This window comes from Penaeus chinensis, chromosome 38 (genome assembly GCF_019202785.1).
Source record: "Penaeus chinensis breed Huanghai No. 1 chromosome 38, ASM1920278v2, whole genome shotgun sequence".
Classification (NCBI taxonomy): Eukaryota; Metazoa; Arthropoda; class Malacostraca; order Decapoda; family Penaeidae; genus Penaeus; species Penaeus chinensis.
This window is the reverse complement of record NC_061856.1, coordinates 12,786,183-12,807,246: the sequence shown is the minus strand read 5'-3', so window position 1 is coordinate 12,807,246 and position 21,064 is coordinate 12,786,183. Positions and strand designations below refer to the sequence as shown.

Sequence of the window (21,064 nt, the reverse complement as noted above, 5' to 3'; positions counted from 1 at the left end):
GGCACTCACTGAAGGTAGTAACATATCACCATGCTCTACATCACCGGAGTATAGATAGGCAGTCGTACCGCATTCTGAATCTAATAGCACCAAACTCCCGAACTAGCCCGCTTACTAGTCAGCTCGAAGCTCCCCAACTAGAAGGGTATGTTCCTCACCCTGACTTGCCTGTCTCACCCGTTCATGAACTTGTCTGTTATTACTATGATGCTGATAGTTCACTCATTGCTATATTTGGGAACACTGAATAAATTATTACAGTAGTACCCTTTCAAATTCAAAGGGAAAATGCCAAATAAATATTTATACGAGATGAGGGCAGTCGCAGTCTACGGCTGATTTAAACTACAAAATGATCCACTTACAGATTGGTCAATGGTTAATGGTTAGAAGAAATAAATGTGCCAGACATCAAAGGTCATATAGCATTATGGTAAAGTATTGTGCCGAAAAGAATGTGTTAGATGTCAAAGGTTGCAGAACGCTGAAGGATAGAATGATAGTGAAAAGGATACAGAGGGGGAGCAAATGAATACGATGGGGATTTGTAAAAGGGGATGGGGTTAAAGGCATAGGGCGATCAGATCAAATGGAGAATATGTGTCTGAGGAAGGGAGAGCAAACTGGAAAAGAGCCGTTATGAAACAATCAAAGGGTGATACGATGAGAAATGATAGTTGTAGAAGTAGGAGAAGAATCCAGAGGATGAGATAAGGGAACAGGAACAGGGGAGGGTGGTGAAGTATCGGGAAAAATGTCAGGAGAGGGATCCAGAGGACATTGTTGTGACATAAGGGAGTCACGGGAGCATCTAGGTGGGATGGTAAGGATAAAGGCCAAGAAAGAGGGAATGGTGAAGCATATGGAGGAGGAGAGGATGGGGTGTTCTTTGGGTGAGTGGGAGGGAGAGAGGGAACTTGAGGAGGAGGAGGATAGATATCGGAAAATACTTTAGATGGAGAGCGAATGGGAATAGAGGGATTAGAGGGTGGATGAGGGAGTGGAGCATTCTTTTGGGTCATGTTTAGGAACTTTTAAATGTCTTCAAGAGTTTCTGGAGAAGATTTGGGTGAGGAGGTCTGATAAACAAAGGTTTTCTTATGTGGAGGAGAAGAGAGAATAGATGTCCAGGGAGCAGGGAGAGAGGCGGGCGTAGGAAATGTGGCAGGAGGAGATGGAGTGGAACGTTCAGATTGTCTACTGCGGGGTAGGCACCGGAGAAGTGGTAGAGATTGGAGTGTCTGGATTTAGACTGGAAAAGAAATTTAACTTGGGGAGAGAGAGTAGAGATATGATGGTTCGAGGTAGATGAAAGAGATATTGAGATATTGAGACTTCTTGGGAAAATGGGAGGGGAGCGGAGCGAAGTACAGTTTTGGAATAGGTAGAAAGAGAAAACCCCCATCTGCGTGTTTCTTGTCTGACCTCGAGTAGAGTGAGGCCTAATTTGAATCTGAGAACTGCTATCTTAGATCGTAGGCAGGCCAGCTCCTATAAAATACATTATGGGAGCCACCACAATTAGCACACGTGCGTAACTGAGCTGAGCAATTTGAACGGTCATGACCAGGTTGGACACATAGAGGGCAGTGAGCTGTGGAGCGACAGTGTATGACTGAGTGGCTAAAACGCTAAAATTTCTGACATTGACGGGGAAAAGGTCGATATGGTCGAACAGGGCAGGGCACTTCACCTATTTAAACTTCATGAGTGAGGTCATGTCAACGGAAGCTAATATTCGCAATATTGGTATAGGGCTTACGTTGGCCTTTGGGAGGAATAATGTAGCCACTGCATTATAGTCGATGAGGTATGCGAGCAAGTCGTTTTCACAGTTTGAACAGTCCTTGAATAGAGAACTATCAGTTGGAGAAACGAAAACAGTTCCGGTATTAAATAATTAAAGTATTAAAGAAGGAGTGAGGTTGAGCAGGAATTGGTTTGCCAGTGAAGTTAGTCAAGATAGATAGTGCATGAGCTCGGGGCTCAGATGCGACTGTGACAAGGCGTGAACGATCGGAACGACTGCGAAAGGAAACTTTGCCTACCTGTTTTTGTTGGGAGAAAGGGGTCTTGTCAGAGTATGGGGCTGAAGGGGAGATCACAACGAATCGATCCCCCTTGGTGGGCCAAAAAGTGTACTCAAAAGGTCTGCAGAGGTGGGAGCAGTAGAAGGACGAGGACGGGGGAAGATAGGGTAGTATGGAGAGCGGTAGTACTATTGGGAGGACAGGGGCAATAAGGATTAAGAGTGGTAACAACGGGGGAGGGGGTAGACATTGAAGAACTGTGCAGTAGGATGTGGAGTAGAGGATGTTGGGAGAGAGGAAGGGGTTTATTCTGAAGGTTGAGTAATTGACCTCGGTGAATGATTTGGAATGGATAGTTGACAGCAAACATTGAGGGGGGGGGGGGGGGTATTAGTATCAGTAGTCGAAGCCGTGGTCAGAGGAGAGGCAGGGGTTGAGAAACCAATGAAATCAAATTTAGATAGGCTAGTTGGTGAAGGGGACCGCCTTAATTATTGGCCATGGTGAACCTGAAATAAACAGAGAAAAGAAACTGTTCCCATGAGGGCTAGACAATTAACAAAGAAATGCCGTTCATGACTGACTCAAAGCCAGCCTTTCATTCTTTCAGCACGACTGTCACACCTTAGGAAGTCGACAGAAGGGAATGAAAAAGAGAAGGAAAAGGAAAGGGGGAGAAAAAATACCAAGCAAAATTAGTTGAGGCGAGGGCTGTGGTCCAAGGTCGGGGTGATCTCCTTACATTGGGCCCGTCTCCGACTCCTAAGGACCACCACGGCAACAGCGAGCAAGAGATGGGGGGGGGGGGGGTGTACAGATTTGATTTATATTTATCCTGTGTTCCAAATGATTTGCTCGTATTCTTTATAACTTCAAAGTATAACTTATGGTGTAGCAAATTAACAGCAGCCCAATTTTTTACCTTGCCTTACATGTCTCCCCTCAATAAACTACTAAATCAGTATTTTCTATGCAGTGCAATGAAGTCTGCTAAGTATGTTTATTTTTTGAATGCCCATCGATATGACCTTTGTCCCTGATGGATCCGAGTTGGTGTTTGCATGAATAACACTTTTGCCTTTAGCATTAATTTACATGCATTTCGACAACTGGTATTTTTGGTCAAAGTGGGATCTTAATTCTCATAATCATTATAGCTGTAAAATATGAAGCACAAAATTTATCTAAATGTCCCTAGTGTCCCACACTCATTAGAGAGATGAGTCACTCACTTCTAAACTTGTAAGTATATTAATGTTGGGTATTACATTGTCAATACACAAGGAACTTGTGAAGTTAATGTAGTAAAGCAGTCTTCTAACATATTTTACCCCATAGACAAGTTATATCCCCATATTTATATTGTATATTAAAATTTTGCAAAATACAAGTAAATTAACTTTAACAACTTTTTTTACTTCATTTAAGCAGTACACTTGATCATTAAATAGCATCAGTTAAATAGTATTATAATATTATATATTATATATATCATATCACAAAACCTTATATAATAAACATTAAAAATAATTCAACATTTTAAAATCTTTTTGAGTATGCACTGTCATGTAATTAGTTACATCAGTCATTGTAATCAATGTGGGATAATAATAAAACACTCTTGAATGTAAAAATAATTTTTTTTCTAATATTGACATGGCAGCAGCGCTACAACAAGAGTAACAACAACAACAACAACCTTGGAGGTGATAGTGTATTGCTACAGCAGGACAATATGTTTGTCCTTCAGTGATGAGGGCTGGGGTGGGTGGGTGGTGTGGAGTGGCAGCATCTTGTTATAAGGAAATGTTTTGGGTGGTGTAGGGAGCAGCATCCAACTTGTTAGAAGGAAATGTCGGAAAGTGAGGAACAGGCATGAGAAAAGTTAATGTGACTACTTCAGATGTGTCCACAATGATGCACTACCAAATCCAGGGAAGGGGCTGTGAGAGGAAGGTGGGGGTGGGACTGAGAGTGAGAGGGAGGCCGGAAACTGTGGCTGGATGGGCACGCAAAGAGAGGGAAGGGTGTCCATTAGCTTTGGCAACATCAGAGTTCATCTGATTATAAGGAAGAATCTACTCAGTTTAACAAGAAAAGTACAACTTTCTTCAAAGGGGAAGAGGACATCCAAAAGATTCCATGGACAGGTTTATAAGTCATGCATCGAATGTGATACTGATTACATTAGGACTTTAGGAACTTAATATATATCATATACATTTGCAGCATGATACCATATTCATACATCAGTGAAAAGGGGACTGACAGTATATGTCCATGAAAACAATGGAGCCATCATCATGTCCACATACAAAATACAACAGTAAAATGTCTAAAAGGGGAATTGGCAGTGTCTATTGTCTAAAGGAGGGTAAGTCTAGTGAAAAGGAGGACACATTTGTAACTATGAAGACAGTCTCTACGTCTACACGTCTAGTGCAGAAAGAAGGGGATAAAGGTTTCTGTTAGGAATGAGGGGGACACATTACTAAAGCCACAGAAAAGGACAATATTAATCAATATGAATGAGGGAACAACAGATGTCCATGGGCTTAGAGGACAGCACCTACTAGTTTAGGAGGAAAAAATGTATTTTTGAACACACTTGTATCCAATATTTTGAAAATACACTCTCACATGTAAAAACACAATTGGATTTCTCAGCAGAGAATGAAACATAAGACATTTATTCTACTTACAGTTTCCACTACCCGAGAAGGGAAAAAACAAAGCTCCAAGAAGTAACTATACCACTACACAGTTTATGCATCACTCTTTCCCATGGCCCTTGCATTGGAAAGCAACAGGAGCATAAACAGGAATGAAATTTAGGACGGAGATCAACTCTGTCACCAAAGGAGATTAAAGGCTGGGTGAGTTGCAGCAAGCCTCTAACTAGAGATATACTACTACTTGATGTAAGCCGAATTGCACATGTAGAGAGGATGCCTGTGGTGATAAATAAGGAAAGGAAACATCATACTACATAAGATATAAATAACTGTTTAAAAAACATATCAACTGAACTTGCTTAGAGCTAACAGTGACACAGAATTCAAGTCAATCTGGGCAACAAGTGTAATGTATGGTAAAATAGCCTGAAGTAGAACAAGCACAAAGCAAAAGAAATATACACACAGAATGCATAAGAAATCATGATAATTTTTCAAAAAGATAAAAGGCAGTTTTGAGTTAGGACAAAATTAACAGCAAGGATATAAATGTTTTTGTCAGGAACATGCTAAGCCACTTGTACTAAATGTATCAAAATATTTTGTATTTGAAGCTAATAAAATAATCAAAATTAACAAAAAATACATAATGTGGAATCTTAAATCAATAATGACGCTTCCAAATTGTTCTAATCTCATCTCTTTTCAATGAAAACTGATATTTTAATACATTAATAACAGCTCAAACAATATCCAGTGACACATATACATGATCAATACTTAAGCAATTCAGCAAATATCGGTATGAATGACACTAAAATATTTAACAAAATAAACAGAGAATAACAGCTCAAGGGAAAACTAAAAATGGCAAAATCTCATGTGACTCAAGGAGATATGCATCACAAATGTGAACGAAAAAGATTCTGCACAAATATAACACTTAAGAGAACAGAACAATGTCAATGCATGACACAGAAAAGGACCAGGACATGGGTGATATGTACAAATGAATAAATGCAAAATTTCAGGAGAGTGAAAATAGATCTCAGAAAATTTTATATCAGATCACAACTGGATTCACATTAATGGGAATGAATTATGCCTCATGGAAATTATGCAGCAATAATCATCACCCAAGATGATACACCTTATTTCAAGTACCCAAAAGGGACTTGTTGACAAAACTAACTATAACAAAGGTAATATATATAATCACTGGCATAACCCTTGCTAACAGTGAAATTAACATACAGGAAGAAGAAATCTGCCATATAGTTTTGTAAAATGTAGAGTGATCATTAATAAATACCCACATGCCTCACCCATCCCCTCCTCGTAGCAATATCATCACAAACAAAATGGAAATACCAGGAGAAAAATGAAGAAAAAAATATATAGATCCCATCCCCCCCCCCCCCACACCACACTCACGACACTGTCCTATGAATTGTGCCCAGCATTTCATGGATGTTACTTGGGGGAGAAAATAAATTAATTTCACAACTATCCGACACATACAGAGAAAAGTGTGTACAAAGTTACCAACCAGTGATGATTTCCAATATTTGTTTATATATATATATATATTAATATCTCTGACACTCAGCCAATATGGCCGATATGGACACCAGTACAATTTTTAGGTAAGAATAATCACTAGGTTTGACTTGAAAATAAATATATACCAATTGTTTCATCCCTTCCTCTTTAAGACAAAGACCTCTGCTTGGCTTACATTTATTTCTTCCCCAGATGTAAACTCAAATTATCATACTAATCCACAGCTCCTCAACAACAAGAGAGAAAAACCTTATATAGAAAATTACACTTCTGTATAGTATTTGATTACATTTCAAAGATATTTAATACCATTCTTTATCTCTATCCAAGGAAAATATGATTCCACACATTTCCTCTGGTATCATATAACCAACATAACCCAAATATCTACAATAACCCTTTTATCTTGAAAATACTGTACTTTTTAAACTACTGAATTCATTATTGTGTAACCACTATTACCTACTTTACACCATGAAACACATGCACAGTCAAAATGATTAAATGAGCACTCATTATATTTCACAATTTTCAAAACATAATTGTAGTATAAATACTCTAAAATGGTTATTCTACATTCTAAACTCCAATACTTTTTCAATCTTAACAGTAATTACTACATACAGTATGTATATGTATAATTGTGTGTGTGTGTGTGTGTGTGTGTGTGTGTGTGTGTGTGTGTGTGTGTGTGTGTGTGTGTGTGTGTGTGTGTGTGTGTGTGTGTGTGTGTGTGTGAGAGACAGAAAGAGAGAGAGAGTGACAGAAAGAGAGAGACAGAGATTGAGTGAGTGAGTGAGTGAGTGAGTGAGTGAGTGAGTGAGTGAGTGAGTGAGTGAGTGAGTGAGTGAGTGAGTGAATGAATGAATGAATGAATGAATGAATGAATGAATGAATGAATGAATGAATGATGAGAGAGAGAGAGAGAGAGAGAGAGAGAGAGAGAGAGAGAGAGAGAGAGAGAGAGAGAGAGAGACAAAGAGATAGATAAATAGATAGAGAGAGAGAGGGGAGAGAGAGAGATATGCAGTGAGTGAGTGAGTGTGAGTGTGAGTGTGAGTGTGAGTGTGAGTGTGAGTGTGAGTGTGAGTGTGAGTGTGAGTGTGTGTGTGTGTGTGTGTGTGTGTGTGTGTGTGTGTGTGTGTGTGTGTGTGTGTGTGTGTGTACACATGTTATATGTACATGTAAGTGTAAGTGTAAGGTATGTGTACATGCAAGTGTAAGTGTGAGCATTGAGTGAGTGTGGTTGTGACTGTGAGTGCAAGAATATATGTCCAATTGTAAAGGTAATGTGGATGTCTGAGTGTGAGTGTGAGTGTGAGAAATTGAGTGCCAGTATGTGATTTCTGATGTCATCAAATTATACATGAAAGAATAATTTTTAAACACTGATAATTAAATTAAGGGAAACCACAATGGATGTGTTTCAACAGCTCCCACCAGAGCCTAGAGAAAAAATCACAAAAGAGTAACTATATACACTGTACAAAAATCAAGTCAATTTACATACAAGACCCTTTATGAGGCTGCTAACATGTTTCATGCTTAATTTCCATCTCCCTGAATTTGGAATATACAAAACACAAGAAAAACAAGAAATATTTCACATACAAAACCAAACATACGTTTTCCCCTTTCTTTCTTTCTTTCTTTCCTTCAAACAGTGGAGGACAAATGGGTTAAATGGAGTGTGGCATTTATCACAGTGAAGAGGCAGACACTTGCATCACAATCAATCTCACACTTTGGAGACAAACAGTATACGTCCTTGGAGATAGCTTGCACTATATAAACATTAAAATAAACAATACCATGTGCTGAAAAATGGCAAACATTTTTTTTTCTTCTTTTTTTTTACACACAATCTCAAAGTGCATTACCACATTCCCAACCAACAAACTAAATGATATATGAACCAAATTGAGAATATGCATACTAAACCATTTAAACAACCACACAAAATCAAGAATAAGCAATATACTTTTTCTGAATTTCAATATTCTTAATATCCCAGTTTCCCTTTTTAAGTCATGAAAGAACTGTTCTCCCTCTGAGAAAAACTGGAGGGAAAAAATCAGCATCTACGTGATAAAAAAAGAGAACTGGCTTCTTTCTGCATCTGTACTTTAAAGACTGCTGTACATTAAGAGGAGAAAAAGTATTTTGCAAATATAAATTCAAAAGTTAATTGCACAGGTTAAAGTTCATGATTCCTAGTCATAGCTTCCCATCCTGATAATCAAAAAACAATTAAAAATACAAAACTTGAAAAGTTATCTCTACTATTCCCTATCAGCTACCATTCCCTTAGTTCATAAAATGAAACTATTTCTTTCCAGACTATACCTGAAGGTGAAAGTTGCAAGAAAAATTAATTATGCTTGATTTTTACCATTCAAATTATTAAAAAGCCATTCTAGCTATCATCTCCTATGATAATAAGAATGCATTTCATGGAAGACTAACGTAATAAATGCTTTTCAAACTACACACATCCATCACTGATAATAGCTTTAGTGCACTGCCTTGTATCAAAACTTCAGCATCCAAACACACATCACCTACCCATTTTGCACTTCAACTTGTAAAAAGTACCAGAGAAAAAAAATGGCCTTTTAACTTTATTCATCAGTTGGCACAATATTTATGATTTGTTTGGTATCTAGTTCTGAGAATGAATATTAAGTTTTTAAGACAAACATAACACGTAACCATAAGTTGGTGTTGATGTCAGTGCTGTATCTGTCCTACCCTCACCAAAACAATATTAGTACTTATTAATATTTTTCCCTTGAAGAAGCAAAGCCTTACCTAAAACAATGACAAGAAACAATAGCAAAGAAATCAGTATTTATCTTGGAACAACTGCAGGTGACCAACAGGTTCTATATACAATAAACTTTTCTTTAATTTTGCAACAATATTAATAAATAATAAAGGGATTGATACTTTTATTTCTTTTTAAAGGTTCAATGAATGCTTTTGAAATAAAAATTTAACTCTAATAAATTTGAGAAAAAAATCTAAACACTTTCCGGTGGCAAATTTACTTCTTAACTCATCTTCCAAGTTATGCAGTATTGAATTTGAAAAAATTCTTTTGGACCCTCTGAACAAAAAATAAAAAATATGTCACCTTACTTGCACTATGAAAATATATACTTTTATCCTAATATCTTAAGAGACATTCACAGTCCAAAGACTAGATCTCTATATAAGAAAAACAAGATTTAAAGTTTCTTAAATACAGTTCTTTGGTAATATCAATTACAAAAAAAGGATCCCTTTTTATATCTATTACAAGTGTTCTCTTCATGTTTTCTGTCTACTTTCTCTTATCAAATTTAATACAAAAAAATTATAAGTTTAATCATAACATTTTTTAATAACAAAAACTTTGAACTGTCATTCATATTCTTTACAAAACCTTTTATTTTAAGCAATAAAACTGATATTCTAGAACTATCATAGGTGTCTCATTGTCATTTACATCATAAATTTATCCTGTGAGTTGTCTTTAAGTTCAACATTCACATACATCAAGAATCCTAAAGCCTGCCTTTCTTAGGTGGTTGTAATGGAGTGAACCTGAACATAGAAATCAATGGGAAAAAGATACCATATAAAACAAAGGTCCCATTTGCATGCATGATAAATCTGTATTTGAATTATTTATACTTGGTCAACTGGAAGATGTGATAGTGCAAGAATTCCCCAAACAATGAATTTACACATCAAAACCTAAAAAGCACAAAAAATAACTTTATTAATGTAAATGACATGAGGGATGTAACAGCAAATGGGAAACTGTTTTTCAAACAGCTTTGGCACAATCATGTGTTATCTAGATTTTCTTTTTTCCTTTTTTTTTATACCTGAGCCACCAAATTCACATGGCCAAAATCAACATGTAAGAAAAGCTGACATATCCCATTTTCTTACACACTAATGCTCAATTTCACCTCAGGATTCTCCTTTGTAAAAATAAATAGTTTGGCATCACTAAACATCCAAATGATAATGGTATCATTCCAAAACTTTTAAAACCTATACAAAACTTCCCTGTTAGTTCTAATTCTTCCAATCTTCCACTGGAGGTCTACTCTCCCTTAATAGTCATGCTGAATAATTTATTCTTCGTGTGTAGTATTTTCTATATGTCATTATGAGTACACCTTAACATGTCCAAAATAAACAGATAATCTCTTATACAAATGTAAAAGTGCATTCTCCTAATAAATTGTTCTACTCCATTCATCCATACGTACAGACCTTTTTCACCCACAACATGCATTTACTTATTCATGCAACCATACTTCCTATTGTCTATCTTTAACTATCTTTGACAAACTTTTGCATCCAGATAGGGCCATTATCATCAATATATTTGACAGCCTTTACCTATTAACAAAAACTGTATTTAAATAGAGGTCTCTGTGAGTTTATCATTTTTCACTGCTGTGTCTGTTTAACAACTCCTTCATTCTAGTACAAAATCTAAAATATTTGTCATCCAATTCATAACCTACTGTCTCTAAATGCATTAAGAGACCATGTGTTTCATTTTGACTTCAGCCTATTGGAGGGAAATTCAATAAGAAATAAATAAGAAAAAACATGCTTCTTCCCTGATAAAAAGATGTACAAAACATGCTTATTTTCCATTATGGTTTCCCACTCTTAGGGACTGTTTCTCTATCCTCTTCTGCCTCAGAGAAATGCACATAAAACCCCATTAAAAATTAGCACACACCTCCCCCTATATGCCAACTGGAACCATGCTGGTTCTTATCTCTCTCTTCAAGTTCTTGACAAATCCACATTAACAAAAACCTGCTTGCTAGCAACATATCACATACCTCCACAAAGTTTTACACCACAAAATTTAATTACAAACACTTCATAGAATCCTCAAGGCACACACTTTGAGGAAAAAATAAACCTTCATGTTAGATTTAGGCAATATCACTATATCCTGCTCCTGTGCTTCAACATTTAAACGATAAGTCTGTAAAATGTGAAAAAAGTTAAAATTCTATCCTTGATTATTGTAACAATTACTCTCTTAAAGGCCCTAACAATGGTGGATAGGACCAGCCCATACATATATAGATAGATATAGATTTTCTATGTGTATTACAGCTCCTATAAAATATGTTACAGATCAGATTTACCTAAATACAATTCTATCCTCTAAAGAAAAAAATATCAATACATCACACACATGTACATGGGTTAAAGCTCATATATAACATGGACTATAATATTCTCCTTGGCCCCTCAAGTAATGCCTTGCAGCAGAACTACAGCTGGTTGGTTATGGAATCATACTACTCTTAATAGAACTAACTGCTCTTTTTCTTATCTATCATTACCATTCAACACTGTGTTGTGTAAGCTCATATTTTCAGATGTAACTTCTAAAAATATTGAAAATAAATTACGCAAAGCAAGAAATTATGTTAATAGTGAAATCTTTTTTTATAATGCCTTCCCTATTTTCTGATTCCAAACCTTACAGTATAAGAAATTTAGTCAAACCAGAACCTCAATCCCAAATAAACTCAATTCTTTTTATTCTAAAATCTCTTCCTGTCAAGTACCTTTCAAATTGAAATATCCATTATCAAATAACAGACTAATTAAATCCATAAAATACTGACAATCTTTCCCTTATATATGAAAAATGCCAACATGTTTAATCCCTCAGTTTACAACACATACTCTACAACATTTTTGCCAACTAAACACAAAGCAGTTACAAAGATTTCCAAATTAAGCACCAGTCATTTGGCTAATACAACTCTACATTTGCTTTAAATCTTCACTATTGTGAGAAAAATTACAAACCACAAAAATTGTGAGCAAGTTTAGTAGCATTCTTTTCATTATTGCCTTTGGATATCAAAAAAAAGAAGAAAAAAAGGTCCTTGACCAACAGTAGCCCCAGCTGGCCTATGACACAACGCAGGCGGCACTTCCCTCTTCCTCCAGAGTGGAAATGCCTTCATGAACGGAGTCCCTGAGCTCATTCTCAGACTCTGGGTTTGAAGTTTCCTCCTGAAGAGTTTCTCCAGCAGATATGGAATTTCGAGGAAGATAAGATACCTTGGGCATGCCTGGGTGAGGCAATGGCTGCTGTGCCTGCTGTTGTGGTACCTGTGGTGTCTGTTGACCCTGTGTTTGATTCTGCACCTGCATTGACTGCTGCTGTTGGCCTTGCTGCTGATGCGATGACGGGGGAGGGGAAGTTCGAACAGAAGACCTATGGGAACTCTCCTGGCTGGGAGGGGGCTCGGATTCGTGACTTGTAGAAGGAGGACGGGAAGAGTGGGGACTTGGAGTCCGTGATATTTCTCGGGTATTTGCAAGCCTTTCCAAGACCTTAACTTGGCCCATTATTGCTCCAAGGAAATTTTGATATCCCAAGCTAAGGAATGAAATAGGTAAAAGATATAGTAAGAGTAATGGGAAAACTTTGATATTAATCATTCATGATTAATGATGATAATAATCACAGTGATAATGATAATGATAATGATCATAATAACAATAATAATAACAATAACAATAATAACAATAATTATTAACAATAGGAATAGCAATAACAATAACAATAACAGTAGCAATAATAATGATAATACTAATGCCAATCATAATAATAATAATAATAATAATAATAATAATAATAATAATAATAATAATAATAATAATAATGATAATATTAATTATAATATTAATGATAATGATAATGATAATGATAATGATAATGATAATGATAACAATAACAATAATAATAAAAATAATAATAACAATAACAATAACAATAATAACAATAATATCAATAATATTAACAATAATAATAACATCAATAGTAATGATGATGATGATGATGATAATAATAATAATAATAATAATAATAATAATAATAATAATAATAATAATAATAATAATAATAATAATAATAATAATAATATAATAATAATCATCATAATCATAATAACAACAATAATAATAATTAAAAAAAAAATAATAATAATAATATTAACAATAATAAAAACATCAAGAGTAACAATAATCATAGTTAATAGTAATTAATAATGATAATGATAATAATAACAAAAACAACAACAACAATAATAATAAATAATAATGATAATAATAACAATAATATTAACAATAATAATAATAATAATAATAATAATAATAATAATAATAATAATAATGATAATGATAAAAATAACAATAACAATAACAATTACAATCATAATCATAATAACTAGTAATAACAATAATAACAATCATAATCATAATAACTAATATTAACAAATATAATGAAAATGAAAATAAAAAAGATAATAAAAATAGTAAGAATTACAACAAAATACTATGATCAACTGTTACTCCATAAATTATATCAAATTAAAAATACACATGAAACTAATGACTCTTAATACAACACACCATTCAGTATTTGTGAAGTGCAAAAGGTCCTGCAAGCCTGTTGTTAGTCTGGTAATGACCTGTGCAGGTACATCTGGAGCACGGGCAAGTGTCACAACTCGTAACACAGCTAAGGCATCACGCAGCACAACTGCCACCACAACACTCCACTCTAGACACCCTGCCTCTAACAGCACCTGAAAATATTATAAATATGGTGACAATTTTATCCTCTCCAGCAACATAAGTGTAGCAGACTTTTTTTACACTTTTATACTGCTGGTTATTTCCAGCATCAAAATTTTCCTCAATAGAGCATTAACCTAAGGCATCTTAACCCCTTACTTACAGGTAAAGAAATTTTTTTAAAAACTCTACACACTGGAAATTAATGGTAATGAGCCGACTTTGACCGCGGGAGTTTGCTACATCAAGCCAATCCCCGGGCTCGTAGCACTCTTGGCACATCACCGCGGCGTACAGCTGCACTCCACAGATCAAGCAGTTTCTTATGACGCCTTACTGCATGGCCCATCAGTAAAGGGTTAAAGAAATTTCAAGTTCAGTCTACCAACCTGCAGTAAGTATCTAAGCTGAACTTCAGCATGAGGAGGGGGTCTTGGAGAAGACTGGGGAGGAGGGTCAGGGGGCCGGGAAAGCAGATCACGCATTGGGTCTCCACCCTCAGGGCTCCAGTCACCACACACACTCGACGTGTCATCCCCATACAAAGTCCCCTCTTCACTCATCACACTCACTGTATCACCTGTAACGAGAATATGTTATAGGGTATAAGCAAGGACATGGCTTCAACATAAATAATTTTTTTGTAATACGGCTGACTGAAGACATAAGAAAGTTCAACTCCTGTAAAAAAAAAAAAAAAAAAAAAAAAAAGTATTCCAAAACAGATATTTCAACTTTATAAGTTATAAGAACAAATGGCTTAGAAGAAATCAAACTATTCCAAAACCATCATTTCACTTGAGCAACACAATGAATAGGCTCTCTGCAATCAGCCCAAGCATCTAAAATTAACAACTGGCAACTGACCTGTTCTGGGCGAATGTGGGACCAGCAGGGCCTGGCGAGGCATGACTTCCTGGAGAGCATACGGAGACTTGGGTGAATGGGGTGTGTGTTGGGGGGTCACAGCTGTGTGTGTGTCCCCTGTAGCTTGGCTCATATAGCCACTGTCTCCTACTTCTCCAGTACCCAGTGAAGACACCTGAAAAGGAGAAAACACATAACACTGATACTGAATGGGGATAAAAACAATGGTTGGTGCAAAGGAGTAAATGGAAAGACTTTGGGAGAATATATAAAACTAAAGGAGGAGGGCAGTTAGAAAACATTCAGCTGTCAATGATTACTTATAATACAGCCAATACAAATGACTATGTAGACCAATTTCCTTATACTCACCTTTGGCACTGAGATTGAGAGTCCTTGCATTTTCTCCTCCACCATAACAGCTCTCTCATCAGGACTCCCTCCAGATCGCACAGATGAGACTACAGAGATGCAACACAATGACATATAAAATAACAGACATTAAATGATGCTCCAGTTGTTAATCAAAAGAGAAAATCTAATTTCCAATTTTCTTATTTTAATTTTCCTATCTTTTTGTCTTTTCAGATTTCACTTGACATACCTGAGTAACGGCGGATATGGGAAGTTGGGACGGAAGGGTATGGCCAGGAGAATTCTCTGTGGATCTGCTTCAATGACGCAACAAAATCATCCACCCGGGCTGCACGACTTCTCTCTCTCCTGAGCCATGACACTAGTGGAAAGTCTAAGTGTGCTGCCATTGTCCCCAAATCTCGTAGACGGCAGCTCAGTAAGAGTTTCTGTTGGGGGAAAAAAAAAAAAATTAATCAGTAAACCAAAACTGAGTAACTGATTTTTAAAATGAATAAACATAAATCTGAGAAACAGACAATTGAATTGTGATGACTAATATTATACACAGAATTACTTTAGAGGCAAATATTTTTTCATGTTGACAGCTAGCACTGCTTTAATGTAACAGAATAGCAGTGGAGAGTTACTTCACACATAAAACTAGTTAGAATATACCTTTTCAATGTCATTTCAAGACAGACTCCTGAATAGCAGGAAAAATATAATACACTATATATGTAACATGTGTAGACTGTTAAGCTATGGATCTTTACAATAAAATCATTTTGGAGCAATTCTATAACATTTTATTTATATGAGAAATATTCAGATTACAATGTTCCTTTTGCTTCTCTTTAATCTATTTCTTCCTCTTACTATTATCAACATAAATCTATGAAATGCTCCTTACTTTCTATGTATTTTCACTATAACTTATAAATAATCCATTGCATAGAAATATGATGTGGCCAGCTGCACACAGCAAAGGTCAGTGAATTTTCAACCCAGCCTCAATGGCTAAAGGACAATATCTGTCAAAGTTACTTGTCATATCAATTCAGTTGATGAGATTTATTGAATGATGCTGAAGAATAAATTTTGAGAAGTTAAAAATGGGACTGGCCATTACCTTTGAAAAAGACCAAAAAATATTTATCTATTATACACTGAAATTATATGGAGTCCAATGCATGTGGATAAAGTGGTGGCTGATGAATGGACATGTAATATTACAGGACCCATCCACAAGGGATATAAGTAAAAAGTAGCGTATGCATTATATATGTCACACCAGTTCTTTCTCACCTTTGCATGCCTCTGTAGAATCACATCCAAAAAGTATTCTTCTGCTGTTGACACATCCTTGCTCAACGAATTTGTCGATCGCTTACGCTGTGTCGGTACGGTCTGACACTGACGACTGATTTCTGGCAGGACTTTTGCCGAGTCTGATGTTGTTCTGACCACTGACTGATGAGAGGCTGCAGCCCCATCCGCAACTGCCACCTTTGGGGCTGACGTTGAGGAGAAGGACCTCCCACGGAGCACCTGTGATAATCATAATAATATTGTTATATCTGGAGTCTCAGGACAGCAAGAACAAAACATGATGATGTGGTTGAATTTAAACTGCAGAAATATTTTCTTACATATCAAAATATAAAAAACACAATTTCATCACATGTGCAATACTTTTCAGTCTGTGCTCTCAAGATCCTCCAGCTAACCTCCAGGGAAATAACTCAGAGAATAGTTGAAAAAAGTCTATCTACTTACAAAACATTCTTCTATTTACAAACAAATCAACAGAAATTACATAACCTCTTACCATGATGTTAATTACAAATAGCTCGGCCTCTAGAGCACAAATACCATCATGTAATCATAAAAACTGCAACAAGCATCAAATATGTAGCCAAGCACCCAATTTATTACATAACTGAAAATGTTATTCCTAACCAAAATATAAACACATTCTTTTATGAATCTCTTATGAAACAACTACAATTAACATGTTTTACGAATATAAGGGGTGGGAAATTTGCACCTCTTACCAGAGAATCACCTCAATATTTTTTGGTTCACAATATTCTACATTAAGACTACCCTAACATGTTTGGGTCTACTCAAATATTCTTACTAAAGTAGTTATTTCTTTACATTGTTTTTTCTCTCTTTAGAAAGAAATTATCTATCACAATTTTGCAACAACAAAACTGAATGACTGATTTTCCTTTCATATCTATCACCTTAATATAAATTTAATGAGTAATTGCCATTCTCTAAAAGAAAAATTAAAGATCTAAGGTTTTTCTAAGACATGATTAAAACCCAAATTCATTTTACCACAACAATACATTTTTCAATTCATTTTACCCCAACAATACATTTTCCAATGTCATACATATAAGGTCGATGCACAAATTCACACATACACATGCACACATAGCAAAAACACATGTATGCCAATGTATACACATGCTCTTCAATTACAAAGTGCAAATGAGGATAAGGCATCTTTTGGTGACATGTTAAGGATCTTCACATGAAAATAATCATCTAGAGGGAGAGCATACATACATATGTATCATTTACATTTGTTTATCACAAAAGACACATGGCAAGAAAATCTAGTCTTACTGCAAATTAAGTTCCAAAATGATGAAATGGACTGTCCTCACAAGCAATATCACAAAAAAGCTGTATATACATGTTCTGGCATATGCACTGTATCTGCATTTTTCTTGATACCCTTGATCTTTTGGTATTGGGTAGATTGAGCTGAATAATGATTTCCAGGTTTTATCAAATAACCCATTGGATCTGGGTGCCTCACTGCTTGCATGTGACCCAATATGCAGGCATTACGCTTACTTGAGTGGCTACTCCCAGGTGGCCCAGTCCACACAAACACTTGTGTGTGGTGTAAAAACTCCACATTGTATCTTTTTCTGCATAAGCATCTTTTATTTTTTGGCTTTTTCACTGGTAACAGAACAAACCTGTGAGTGTGTTAGCAGAGGGAGGTTAACTTTTGAAGTGTGTATAACAGCAGCATTTCAAAATTATGGAATACATGATAGCATAGGGTTAAATGTAAGTCAAATCATTAGAAACCATTACATATTCACACAGCTCACTACTATACCTCTTCTACATAAAATCAATATACTGAACCATTTCTTAATTGTACCCAAATAATTTTCCTTTTTTTTTTAATCAACCTTTCAGGCACAAAGTTATGATGAGAAAATTTTAATGGAAATATTAAATACAACCAATTTCAATTAATGACAGATGAAAACAAAACAAATTGCTGTAGACTATATTTCCCTGTAAAATGTATCAAAAAAATGTCTGGTTACAAATTAAAAGAACAAATATTATTTTCAGTTGGTAATCAGGTATGTATTCTGGTTCTGTCACGAAGAACAAGTGCAGTGCATTACTTTTAAATTAGTCATTTGTGATACAAAAGTTCCAGGCAATGAAACTGAACAAAACAGAATGATGTAGCAAAGTGGAAGCAACACTAGAAAAAGTTACAACATATTTAGATGTGACCGAGATCATAACAAATAAGGAGAACAAACAGACAAAACCATTCAAAAATATGCTATATAACAGGCAGTGTAAGAGATGTATCTTTGTGTGTAGAGGACATATCAATATAATCTTTGCAATACACAGCAATGTCAATCAAGAACAACTTACCACAACTCCCTATAAAAACCCAAACATGCATAAACTTGTCAAATGGCAACACACAGCCACTAAAAAGTCACCAAATGACAAAATTAAATAATAATACCTGCGGAGCGGTGATCAGAACAGAGGAATGTCTTCGCAACATCTGTATCTGATACACAAATGTACAGGTCAAATTAGTCACTCAAAAAGGAAAAGTTTCAATATGACTCAGATAACAGTAAAAACAAAATAATGACTACTACTACTAATAATGAAAAGTATAAATTAAAAAAAAAAAAGGAGTTTACTAGGAACTACACTAGAGTAATAAAAAAAATATAAAAAATACTAGGCACCAGTGTTCAAGACAAGCAGGTTCAAACAAATCAAAATAAAAAGACGGAATGTTAAATGACATCTAAACTTTATGCTTCAATACACTAATAATGCTCCATTAAAGATATGTATATGTACGGTGTGTGATAAACCCCAGTATTCAGTGAACTTGTTCCTTATAGCAAGGTCTGACAGGAATAATTAACATGTTTGAAACATCACAGCAACATGCTTTCCCTAACGCTGACAGAGACGGAAGATACACAACGGAAGAGTTATTCTAATGCAGTTTAAACATATATTAGCAAAAGTCTTTATTCGTGTATGCATGTCACATGCAGATGTAGTGTATACTGTAGTTAGACACTATATGTATTTGAAAAATATATAAATGCATAGGAATAGAAGAGTAAACAGATAAGTATGCAGATATATGTGTGTGTGTGTGTGTGTGTGTGTGTGTGTGTGTGTGTGTGTGTGTGTGTGTGTGTGTGTGTGTGTGTGTGTGTGTGTGTGTGTGTGTGTGTGTGTGTGTATGTATGTATGTATGTATGTATGTATGTATGTATGTATGTATGTATGTATGTATGTATGTATGTATGTTGGGTGGGCGGGTGGGTAGGTAGACAGGTAGGTAGACAGGTAGGTAGACAGGTAGGTAGACAGGTAGGTAGACAGGTAGGTAGACAGGTAGGTAGACAGGTAGGTAGGCAGGTAGGTAGGCAGGTAGGTAGGCAGGTAGGTAGGCAGGTAGGTAGGCAGGTAGGTAGGCAGGTAGGTAGGCAGGCAGGTAGGCAGGCAGGTAGGCAGGCAGGTAGGCAGGCAGGTAGGCAGGCAGGTAGGCAGGCAGGTAGGCAGGCAGGTAGGCAGGCAGGTAGGCAGGCAGGTAGGCAGGCAGGTAGGCAGGCAGGTAGGCAGGCAGGTAGGCAGGCAGGTAGGCAGGCAGGTAGGTAGGCAGGTAGGTAGGCAGGCAGGTAGGCAGGCAGGTAGGTAGGCAGGCAGGTAGGCAGGCAGGTAGGCAGGCTGGTAGGCAGGCAGGTAGGTAGGCAGGTAGGCAGGCAGGTAGGTAGGCAGTAGGCAGGTAGGTAGGTAGGTAGGTAGGTAGGTAGGTAGGTAGGTAGGTAGGTAGGTAGGCAGGTAGGCAGGTAGGCAGGTAGGCAGGTAGGTAGGTAGGTAGGTAGGTAGGTAGGTACATAGGTAGGTAGGCAGGTAGGCAGGTAGGCAGGTAGGCAGGTAGGTAGGTAGGTAGGTAGGTAGGTAGGTAGGTAGGTAGGTAGGTAGGTAGGTAGGTAGGTAGGTAGGCAGGTAGGCAGGTAGGCAGGTAGGCAGGTAGGCAGGTAGGTAGGTAGGTAGGTAGGTAGGTAGGTAGGTAGGTACATAGGTAGGTAGGTAGGTACATAGGTAGGTAGGTAGGTACATAGGTAGGTAGGTAGGTACATAGGTAGGTAGGTAGGTACATAGGTAGGTAGGTACATAGGTAGGTAGGTACATAGGTAGGTAGGTAGGTAGGTAGGTAGGTACATAGGTAGGTAGGTACATAGGTAGGTAGGTACATAGGTAGGTAGGTAGGTAGGTAGGTAGGTACATAGGTAGGTAGGTACATAGGTAGGTAGGTACATAGGTAGGTAGGTACATAGGTAGGTAGGTACATAGGTAGGTAGGTACATAGGTAGGTAGGTACATAGGTAGGTAGGTACATAGGTAGCTAGGTACATAGGAAGGTAGGTACATAGGTAGGTAGGTACATAGGTAGGTAGGTACATAGGTAGGTAGGTACATAGGTAGGTAGGTACATAGGTAGGTAGGTACATAGGTAGGTAGGTACATAGGTAGGTAGGTACATAGGTAGGTAGGTACATAGGTAGGTAGGTACATAGGTAGGTAGGTACATAGGTAGGTAGGTACATAGGTAGGTAG

The 21,064-nt window shown here is 36.6% G+C and overlaps 1 protein-coding gene across 3 annotated transcripts in view; it reads right to left on the bottom strand.

Annotated features, from left to right (window-relative positions):
- Window positions 1–9,366: 9,366 nt before the first annotated feature.
- Window positions 9,367–21,064, bottom strand: part of LOC125045858 (guanine nucleotide exchange factor subunit RIC1-like) — a 34,410-nt gene continuing 22,712 nt past the window's right edge. For 2 of the 3 annotated variants that reach the window (XM_047643411.1, XM_047643413.1), the window contains 8 exons: window positions 18,933–18,980; window positions 16,427–16,669; window positions 15,369–15,567; window positions 15,137–15,225; window positions 14,765–14,939; window positions 14,287–14,477; window positions 13,733–13,908; window positions 9,367–12,698 (listed from right to left, as the gene is read on the bottom strand). In XM_047643411.1, the coding sequence (XP_047499367.1) occupies window positions 12,224–12,698; window positions 13,733–13,908; window positions 14,287–14,477; window positions 14,765–14,939; window positions 15,137–15,225; window positions 15,369–15,567; window positions 16,427–16,669; window positions 18,933–18,980 (1,596 nt within the window). In that variant the 3' untranslated portion in view covers window positions 9,367–12,223. The remainder of the gene's footprint in view (window positions 12,699–13,732; window positions 13,909–14,286; window positions 14,478–14,764; window positions 14,940–15,136; window positions 15,226–15,368; window positions 15,568–16,426; window positions 16,670–18,932; window positions 18,981–21,064) is intronic. The other variant, XM_047643412.1, reaches the window with a different exon arrangement.